This window comes from Ranitomeya imitator, chromosome 2, assembly GCF_032444005.1.
Source record: "Ranitomeya imitator isolate aRanImi1 chromosome 2, aRanImi1.pri, whole genome shotgun sequence".
Lineage (NCBI taxonomy): Eukaryota > Metazoa > Chordata > Amphibia > Anura > Dendrobatidae > Ranitomeya > Ranitomeya imitator.
The window spans coordinates 271,092,240-271,103,707 of NC_091283.1; the positions used below are offsets into that span (position 1 = coordinate 271,092,240).

The 11,468-nt window shown below is 53.8% G+C and overlaps 1 protein-coding gene across 2 annotated transcripts in view; it reads right to left on the reverse strand.

Annotated features, from left to right (window-relative positions):
* TMEM220 (transmembrane protein 220) overlaps positions 1-11,335 on the reverse strand; it is a 38,378-nt gene extending 27,043 nt beyond the window's left edge. Inside the window, exon 1 of one of the 2 annotated variants that reach the window (XM_069749214.1) lies at positions 11,033-11,335. In XM_069749214.1, the coding sequence (XP_069605315.1) occupies positions 11,033-11,125 (93 nt within the window). In that variant the 5' untranslated portion in view covers positions 11,126-11,335. The remainder of the gene's footprint in view (positions 1-11,032) is intronic. The other variant, XM_069749213.1, reaches the window with a different exon arrangement.
* Between the last annotated feature and the right edge of the window lie 133 nt (positions 11,336-11,468).

The window sequence follows — 11,468 nt, forward strand, 5'->3', positions numbered from 1 at the left end:
TAGACCAGCACACTGCTCTCCTGAAATACTCTGTGCTGCTGTCACCCTGCTCCTTCCCCCATATATCTCCCTCTGTGTCCTCCCATAGACCAGCACACTGCTCTCCTGAAATACTCTGTGCTGCTGTCACACTGCTCCTTCCACCATATATCTCCCTCTGTGACCCCCATAGACCAACACACTGCTCTCCTGAAATACTCTGTGCTGCTGTCACCCTGCTCCCTCCACCATATATCTCCCTGTGACCCCCATAGACCAGCACACTGCTCTCCTGAAATACTCTGTGCTGCTGTCACCCTGCTCCCTCCACCATATATCTCCCTGTGACCCCCATAGACCAGCACACTGCTCTCCTGAAATACTCTGTGCTGCTGTCACCCTCCTCCTTCCACCATATATCTCCCTCTGTGACCTCCCATAGACCAGCACACTGCTCTCCTGAAATACTCTGTGCTGCTGCCACCCTGCTCCTCCACCATATATCTCCCTCTGTGACCACCATAGACCAGCACACTGCTCTCCTGAAATACTTTGTGCTGCTGTTACCCTGCTCCTCCCCCATATATCTCCCTCTGTGACCCCCCATAGACCAGTACACTGTTCTCCTGAAATACTCTGTGCTGCCGTCACCCTGCTCCTTCGCCCATATATCTCCCTCTGTGACCCCAATAGACCAGCACACTGCTATCCTGAAATACTCTGTGCTGCCGTCACCCTGCTCCTCCACCATATATCTCCCTCTGTGACCCCCATAGACCAGCACACTGCTCTCCTGAAATACTCTGTGCTGCTGTCACCCTGCTCCTTCCACCATGTCACCCTCTGTGACCCCCATAGACCAGCACACTGCTCTCCTGAAATACTCTGTGCTGCTGTCACCCTGCTCCTTCCACCATACATCTCCCACCGTGACCCCCATAGACCAGCACAGTGCTCTCCTGAAATACTCTGTGCTGCTGTTACCCTGCTCCCTCCACCATATATCTCCCTCTGTGACCCCCATAGACCAGCACACTGATCTCCTGAAATACTCTGTGCTGCTGTCACCCTGCTCCTCCACCATATATCTCCCTCTGTGACCCCAATAGACCAGCACACTGCTCTCCTGAAATACTCTGTGCTGCTGTCACCCTGCTCCTTCCACCATTCATCTCCCTCTGTGACCTCCATAGACCAGCACACTGCTCTCCTGAAATACTCTGTGCTACTGTCAAACTGCTCCTCCACCATATATCTCCCTCTGTGACCCCAATAGACCAGCACACTGCTCTCCTGAAATACTCTGTGCTGCTGTCACCCTGCTCCTTCCACCATACATCTCCCTCTGTGACCTCCATAGACCAGCACACTGCTCTCCTGAAATACTCTGTGCTGCTGTTACCCTGCTCCCTCCACCATATATCTCCCTCTGTGACCCCCATAGACCAGCACACTGCTCTCCTGAAATACTCTGTGCTGCTGTCACCCTGCTCCTCCACCATATATCTCCCTGTGACCCCCATAGACCAGCACACTGCTCTCCTGAAATACTCTGTGCTGCTGTCACCCTGCTCCTCCACCATATATCTCCCTCTGTGACCCCCATAGACCAGCACACTGCTCTCCTGAAATACTCTGTGCTGCTGTCACCCTGCTCCCTCCACCGTATATCTCCCTCTGTGACCTCCCATAGACCAGCACACTGCTCTCCTGAAATACTCTGTGCTGCTGTAACCCTGCTCCTCCACCATATATCTCCCTTTGTGACCCCCATAGACCAGCACACTGCTCTACTGAAATACTCTGTGCTGCTGTCACCCTGCTCCTCCATCATATATCTCCCTCTGTGACCCCCATAGACCAGCACACTGCTCTCCTGAAATACTCTGTGCTGCTGTCACCCTGCTCCTCCACCATATATCTCCCCCTGTGACCCCCATAGACCAGCACACTGCTCTCCTGAAATACTCTGTGCTGCTGTCACCCTGCTCCTCCACCATATATCTCCCCCTGTGACCCCCATAGACCAGCACACTGCTCTCCTGAAATACTCTGTGCTGCTATCACCCTGCTCCTCCACCATATATCTCCCTCTGTGACCCCCATAGACGAGCACACTGCTCTCCTGAAATACTCTGTGCTGCTGTCACCCTGCTCCTCCACCATATATCTCCCTCTGTGACCTCCCATAGACCAGCACACTGCTCTCCTGAAATACTCTGTGCTGCTGTCACCCTGCTCCTCCACCATATATCTCCCTCTGTGACCCCCATAGACCAGCACACTGCTCTCCTGAAATACTCTGTGCTGCTGTCACCCTGCTCCCTCCACCGTATATCTCCCTCTGTGACCTCCCATAGACCAGCACACTGCTCTCCTGAAATACTCTGTGCTGCTGTCACCCTGCTCCTCCATCATATTTCTCCCTCTGTGACCCCCATAGACCGGCACACTGCTCTCCTGAAATACTCTGTGCTGCTGTCACCCTGCTCCTCCCCATGTATCTCCCTCTGTGACCTCCCATAGACCAGCACACTGCTCTCCTGAAATACTCTGTGCTGCTGTCACCCTGCTCCTCCCTCATATATCTCCATCTGTGACATCCATAGACCAGCACACTGCTCTCCTTAAATAATCTGTGCTGCTGTCACCCTGCTCCTCCACCATATATCTCCCTCTGTGACCTCCCATAGACCAGCACACTGCTCTCCTGAAATACTCTGTGCTGCTGTCACCCTGCTCCTCCACCATATATCTCCCTCTGTGACCCCCATAGACCAGCACACTGCTCTCCTGAAATACTCTGTGCTGCTGTCACCCTGCTCCTCCACCATATATCTCCCTCTGTGACCCCCATAGACCAGCGCACTGCTCTCCTGAAATACTCTGTGCTGCTGTCACCCTGCTCCTCCACCATATATCTCCCTCTGTGACCCCTCATAGACCAGCACACTGCTCTCCTGAAATACTCTGTGCTGCGGTCACCCTGCTCCCTCCACCATATATCTCCCTCTGTGACCCCCATAGACCAGCACACTGCTCTCCTGAAATACTCTGTGCTGCTGTCACCCTGCTCCCTCCACCATATATCTCCCTCTGTGACCCCCATAGACCAGCACACTGCTCTCCTGAAATACTCTGTGCTGCTGTCACCCTGCTCCTCCCCATATATCTCCATCTGTGACCCCCATAGACCAGCACACTGCTCTCCTGAAATACTCTGTGCTGCTGTCACCCTGCTCCCTCCACCGTATATCTCCCTCTGTGACCTCCCATAAACCAGCACACTGCTCTCCTGAAATACTCTGTGCTGCTGTCACCCTGCTCCTTCCACCATATATCTCCTTCTGTGACCTCCCATAGACCAGCACACTGCTCTCCTTAAATACTCTGTGCTGCTGTCACCCTGCTCCTTCCACCATATATCTCCTTCTGTGACCTCCCATAGACCAGCACACTGCTCTCCTGAAATACTCTGTGCTGCTGTCACCGTGCTCCTTCCACCATATATCTCCTTCTGTGACCTCCCATAGACCAGCACACTGCTCTCCTGAAATACTCTGTGCTGCTGTCACCCTGCTCCTCCACCATATATCTCCCTCTGTGAACCCCATACACCAGCACACTGCTCTCCTGAAATACTCTGTGCTGCTGTCACCCTGCTCCCTCCACGATATATCTCCATCTGTGACCCCCCATAGACCAGCACACTGCTCTCCTGAAATACTCTGTGCTGCTGTCACCCTGCTCCTCCACCATATATCTCCCTCTGTGAACCCCATACACCAGCACACTGCTCTCCTGAAATACTCTGTGCTGCTGTCACCCTGCTCCCTCCACCATATATCTCCATCTGTGACCCCCCATAGACCAGCACACTGCTCTCCTGAAATACTCTGTGCTGCAGTCACCCTGCTCCTTCCACCATATATCTCCCTCTGTGACCCCCATAGACCAGCACACTGCTCTCCTGAAATACTCTGTGCTGCAGTCACCCTGTTCCCTCCACCATATATCTCCCTCTGTGACCCCCATAGACCAGCACACTGCCCTCCTGAAATACTCTGTGCTGCAGTCACCCTGCTCCCCCCACCATATATCTCCATCTGTGACCCCCCATAGACCAGCACACTGCTCTCCTGAAATACTCTGTGCTGCTGTCACCCTGCTCCCTCCACCATATATCTCCCTCTGTGCCCCCCATAGACCAGCACACTGCTCTCCTGAAATACTCTGTGCTGCTGTCACCCTGCTCCCTCCACCATATATCTCCCTCTGTGCCCCCCATAGACCAGCACACTGCACTCCTGAAATTCTCTGTGCTGCTGTCACCCTGCTCCTCCCCATATATCTCCATCTGTGACCTCCCATAGACCAGCACACTGCTCTCCTGAAATACTCTGTGCTGCAGTCACCCTGCTCCTTCCACCATATATCTCCCTCTGTGACCCCCATAGACCAGCACACTGCTCTCCTGAAATACTCTGTGCTGCTGTCACCCTGCTCCTCCACCATATATCTCCCTCTGTGACCCCCATAGACCAGCACATTGCTCTCCTGAAATACTCTGTGCTGCTGTCACCCTGCTCCCTCCACCATATATCTCCCTCTGTGACCCCTCATAGACCAGCACACTGCTCTCCTGAAATACTCTGTGCTGCTGTCACCCTGCTCCCTCCACCATATATCTCCCTCTGTGACCTCCATAGACCAGCACACTGCTCTCCTGAAATACTCTGTGCTGCTGTCACCCTGCTTCTCCACCATATATCTCCCTCTGTGACCCCCCATAGACCAGCACACTGCTCTCCTGAAATACTCTGTGCTGCTGTCACCCTGCTCCTCCACCATATATCTCCCTCTGTGACCTCCATAGACCAGCACACTGCTCTCCTGAAATACTCTGTGCTGCTGTCACCCTGCTTCTCCACCATATATCTCCCTCTGTGACCCCCCATAGACCAGCACACTGCTCTCCTGAAATACTCTGTGCTGCTGTCACCCTGCTCCTTCACCATATATCTCCTTCTGTGACCTCCCATAGACCAGCACACTGCTCTCCTTAAATACTCTGTGCTGCTGTCACCCTGCTCCCTCCACCATATATCTCCCTCTGTGACCCCCATAGACCAGCACACTGCTCTCCTGAAATACTCTGTGCTGCTGTCACCGTGCTCCTTCCACCATATATCTCCTTCTGTGACCTCCCATAGACCAGCACACTGCTCTCCTGAAATACTCTGTGCTGCTGTCACCCTGCTCCTCCACCATATATCTCCCTCTGTGAACCCCATACACCAGCACACTGCTCTCCTGAAATACTCTGTGCTGCTGTCACCCTGCTCCCTCCACCATATATCTCCATCTGTGACCCCCCATAGACCAGCACACTGCTCTCCTGAAATACTCTGTGCTGCAGTCACCCTGCTCCTTCCACCATATATCTCCCTCTGTGACCCCCATAGACCAGCACACTGCTCTCCTGAAATACTCTGTGCTGCAGTCACCCTGTTCCCTCCACCATATATCTCCCTCTGTGACCCCCATAGACCAGCACACTGCCCTCCTGAAATACTCTGTGCTGCAGTCACCCTGCTCCCCCCACCATATATCTCCATCTGTGACCCCCCATAGACCAGCACACTGCTCTCCTGAAATACTCTGTGCTGCTGTCACCCTGCTCCCTCCACCATATATCTCCCTCTGTGCCCCCCATAGACCAGCACACTGCACTCCTGAAATTCTCTGTGCTGCTGTCACCCTGCTCCTCCCCATATATCTCCATCTGTGACCTCCCATAGACCAGCACACTGCTCTCCTGAAATACTCTGTGCTGCTGTCACCCTGCTCCTCCACCATATATCTCCCTCTGTGACCCCCATAGACCAGCACATTGCTCTCCTGAAATACTCTGTGCTGCTGTCACCCTGCTCCCTCCACCATATATCTCCCTCTGTGACCCCTCATAGACCAGCACACTGCTCTCCTGAAATACTCTGTGCTGCTGTCACCCTGCTCCTCCACCATATATCTCCCTCTGTGACCCCCATAGACCAGCACACTGCTCTCCTGAAATACTCTGTGCTGCTGTCACCCTGCTTCTCCACCATATATCTCCCTCTGTGACCCCCCATAGACCAGCACACTGCTCTCCTGAAATACTCTGTGCTGCTGTCACCCTGCTTCTCCACCATATATCTCCCTCTGTGACCCCCCATAGACCAGCACACTGCTCTCCTGAAATACTCTGTGCTGCTGTCACCCTGCTCCTCCACCATATATCTCCCTCTGTGACCCCCATAGACCAGCACACTGCTCTCCTGAAATACTCTGTGCTGCTGTCACCCTGCTCCTCCCCCATATATCTCCATCTGTGACCCCCCATAGACCAGCACACTGCTCTCCTGAAATACTCTGTGCTGCAGTCACCCTGCTCCTTCCACCATATATCTCCCTCTGTGACCCCCATAGACCAGCACACTGCTCTCCTGAAATACTCTGTGCTGCAGTCACCCTGTTCCCTCCACCATATATCTCCCTCTGTGACCCCCATAGACCAGCACACTGCTCTCCTGAAATACTCTGTGCTGCAGTCACCCTGCTCCCTCCACCATATATCTCCATCTGTGACCCCCATAGACCAGCACACTGCTCTCCTGAAATACTCTGTGCTGCAGTCACCCTGCTCCCTCCACCATATATCTCCCTCTGTGTCCCCCATAGACCAGAACACTGCTCTCCTGAAATACTCTGTGCTGCTGTCACCCTGCTCCTCCCTCATATATCTCCATCTGTGACCCCCATAGACCAGCACACTGCTCTCCTGAAATACTCTGTGCTGCAGTCACCCTGCTCCCTCCACCATATATCTCCCTCTGTGACCCCCATAGACCAGCACACTGCTCTCCTGAAATACTCTGTGCTGCTGTCACCCTGCTCCTCCCCCATATATCTCCATCTGTGACCTCCCATAGACCAGCACACTGCTCTCCTGAAATACTCTGTGCTGCTGTCACCCTGCTCCTCCACCATATATCTCCCTCTGTGACCCCCATAGACCAGCACACTGCTCTCCTTAAATAATCTGTGCTGCTGTCACCCTGCTCCTCCACCATATATCTCCATCTGTGACCCCCCATAGACCAGCACACTGCTCTCCTGAAATACTCTGTGCTGCAGTCACCCTGCTCCCTCCACCATATATCTCCATCTGTGACCCCCCATAGACCAGCACACTGCTCTCCTGAAATACTCTGTGCTGCTGTTACCCTGCTCCCTCCACCATATATCTCCCTCTGTGTCCCCCATAGACCAGCACACTGCACTCCTGAAATACTCTGTGCTGCTGTCACCCTGCTCCTCCCTCATATATCTCCATCTGTGACCCCCCCATAGACCAGCACACTGCTCTCCTGAAATACTCTGTACTGCAGTCACCCTGCTCCCTCCACCATATATCTCCCTCTGTGACCCCCATAGACCAGCACACTGCTCTCCTGAAATACTCTGTGCTGCTGTCACCCTGCTCCCTCCACCGTATATCTCCCTCTGTGACCTCCCATAGACCAGCACACTGCTCTCCTGAAATACTCTGTGCTGCTGTCACCCTGCTCTCTCCACCATATATCTCCCTCTGTGACCCCCATAGACCAGCACAATGCTCTCCTGAAATACTCTGTGCTGCTGTCACCCTGCTCCCTCCACCATATATCTCCCTCTGTGACCCCCATAGACCAGCACACTGCTCTCCTGAAATACTCTGTGCTGCTGTCACCCTGCTCTCTCCACCATATATCTCCCTCTGTGACCCCCATAGACCAGCACAATGCTCTCCTGAAATACTCTGTGCTGCTGTCACCCTGCTCCCTCCACCACATATCTCCCTCTGTGACCCCCATAGACCAGCCCACTGCTCTCCTGAAATACTCTGTGCTGCTGTTACCCTGCTCCCTCCACCATATATCTCCCTCTGTGACCCCCATAGACCAGCACACTGCTCTCCTGAAATACTCTGTGCTGTTGTCACCCTGCTCCTCCACCATATATCTCCCTCTGTGACCCCCATAGACCAGCACACTGCTCTCCTGAAATACTCTGTGCTGCTGTCACCCTGCTCCTTCCACCATATATCTCCCTCTGTGACCCCCATAGACCAGCACACTGCTCTCCTGAAATACTCTGTGCTGCTGTCACCCTGCTCCTCCACCATATATCTCCATCTGTGACCCCCCATAGACCAGCACACTGCTCTCCTGAAATACTCTGTGCTGCAGTCACCCTGCTCCCTCCACCATATATCTCCATCTGTGACCCCCCATAGACCAGCACACTGCTCTCCTGAAATACTCTGTGCTGCTGTTACCCTGCTCCCTCCACCATATATCTCCCTCTGTGTCCCCCATAGACCAGCACACTGCACTCCTGAAATACTCTGTGCTGCTGTCACCCTGCTCCTCCCTCATATATCTCCATCTGTGACCCCCCCATAGACCAGCACACTGCTCTCCTGAAATACTCTGTGCTGCAGTCACCCTGCTCCCTCCACCATATATCTCCCTCTGTGACCCCCATAGACCAGCACACTGCTCTCCTGAAATACTCTGTGCTGCTGTCACCCTGCTCCCTCCACCGTATATCTCCCTCTGTGACCTCCCATAGACCAGCACACTGCTCTCCTGAAATACTCTGTGCTGCTGTCACCCTGCTCTCTCCACCATATATCTCCCTCTGTGACCCCCATAGACCAGCACAATGCTCTCCTGAAATACTCTGTGCTGCTGTCACCCTGCTCCCTCCACCACATATCTCCCTCTGTGACCCCCATAGACCAGCACACTGCTCTCCTGAAATACTCTGTGCTGCTGTTACCCTGCTCCCTCCACCATATATCTCCCTCTGTGACCCCCATAGACCAGCACACTGCTCTCCTGAAATACTCTGTGCTGTTGTCACCCTGCTCCTCCACCATATATCTCCCTCTGTGACCCCCATAGACCAGCACACTGCTCTCCTGAAATACTCTGTGCTGCTGTCACCCTGCTCCTTCCACCATATATCTCCCTCTGTGACCCCCATAGACCAGCACACTGCTCTCCTGAAATACTCTGTGCTGTTGTCACCCTGCTCCTCCACCATATATCTCCCTCTGTGACCCCCATAGACCAGCACACTGCTCTCCTGAAATACTCTGTGCTGTTGTCACCCTGCTCCTCCACCATATATCTCCCTCTGTGACCCCCATAGACCAGCACACTGCTCTCCTGAAATACTCTGTGCTGCTGTCACCCTGCTCCTTCCACCATATATCTCCCTCTGTGACCCCCATAGACCAGCACACTGCTCTCCTGAAATACTCTGTGCTGCTGTCACCCTGCTCCCTCCACCACATATCTCCCTCTGTGACCCCCATAGACCAGCACACTGCTCTCCTGAAATACTCTGTGCTGCTGTCACCCTGCTCCTCCACCATATATCTCCCTCTGTGACCCCCATAGACCAGCACACTGCTCTCCTGAAATACTCTGTGCTGCTGTCACCCTGCTCCCTCCACCATATATCGCCCTCTGTGACCCCCATAGACCAGCACACTGCTCTCCTGAAATACTCTGTGCTGCTGTCACCCTGCTCTCTCCACCATATATCTCCCTCTGTGACCCCCATAGACCAGCACACTGCTCTCCTGAAATACTCTGTGCTGCTGTCACCCTGCTCCCTCCACCACATATCTCCCTCTGTGACCCCCATAGACCAGCACACTGCTCTCCTGAAATACTCTGTGCTGCTGTCACCCTGCTCTCTCCACCATATATCTCCCTCTGTGACCCCCATAGACCAGCACACTGCTCTCCTGAAATACTCTGTGCTGCTGTCACCCTGCTCCCTCCACCATATATCTCCCTCTGTGACCCCCATAGACCAGCACACTGCTCTCCTGAAATACTCTGTGCTGCTGTCACCCTGCTCTCTCCACCATATATCTCCCTCTGTGACCCCCATAGACCAGCACACTGCTCTCCTGAAATACTCTGTGCTGCTGTCACCCTGCTCCCTCCACCATATATCTCCCTCTGTGACCCCCATAGACCAGCACACTGCTCTCCTGAAATACTCTGTGCTGCAGTCACCCTGCTCCTCCCCATATATCTCCCTCTGTGATCCCCCATAGACCAGCACACTGCTCTCCTGAAATACTCTGTGCTGCTGTCACCCTGCTCCTTCCACCATATATCTCCCTCTGTGACCCCCATAGGCCAGCACACTGCTCTCCTGAAATACTCTGTGCTGCTGTCACCCTGCTCCTCCACCATATATCTCCCTATGTGACCCCCATAGACCAGCACACTGCTCTCCTGAAATACTCTGTGCTGCTGTCACCCTGCTCCTCCACCATATATCTCCCTCTGTGACCACCATAGACCAGCACACTGCTCTCCTGAAATACTCTGTGCTGCTGTCACCCTGCTCCCTCCACCATATATCTCCCTCTGTGACCCCCATAGACCAGCACACTGCTCTCCTGAAATACTCTGTGCTGTTGTCACCCTGCTCCTCCACCATATATCTCCCTCTGTGACCCCCATAGACCAGCACACTGCTCTCCTGAAATACTCTGTGCTGCTGTCACCCTGCTCCCTCCACCATATATCTCCCTCTGTGACCCCCATACACCAGCACACTGCTCTCCTTAAATAATCTGTGCTGCTGTCACCCTGCTCCCTCCACCATATATCTCCCTCTGTGACCCCCATAGACCAGCACACTGCTCTCCTTAAATAATCTGTGCTGCTGTCACCCTGCTCCTCCACCATATATCTCCCTCTGTGACCCCCATAGACCAGCACACTCCTCTCCTGAAATACTCTGTGCTGCTGTCACCCTGCTCCTTCACCATATATCTCCCTCTGTGACCCCCATAGACCAGCACACTGCTCTCCTTAAATAATCTGTGCTGCTGTCACCCTGCTCCTCCACCATATATCTCCCTCTGTGACCCCCATAGACCAGCACACTGCTCTCCTGAAATACTCTGTGCTGCAGTCACCCTGCTCCTCACCTGCACATAGGCCGCCAGGGTGAGGAATGACGCCATGATGACGTTGCATAGCCGCCATAGTGCCCGCTGGTACAGGGGGTCCGCTGACTCCATACTCTGGGGGTCTCTCAGTCCTCTGTATACACCATGTGACTCTTCCTGTTATTCGGGGACGGCTCCGCCCACTAATTAACCCTTCCCTGACCGTTTTTCTTACTCTGATTCGCTACGTTGTATCAAATCACAAGACCGGATGCAACAGTAACAAACTCTCAGCTGTTGCGCAGCATGTGCCTGTTATTAACTGACACCAAGCGAGGACCTGAGTGCAGGCGGTGGCTGATAACAGAGAGCACTAGCTCCTACATAATGTCACGTTACAGATGTTTCCTTGGAGCTGATGGTCTGTGACCCTGGCACCCTCTAGCGGCTATGGCGCGTATGGCAGTGACAGCCC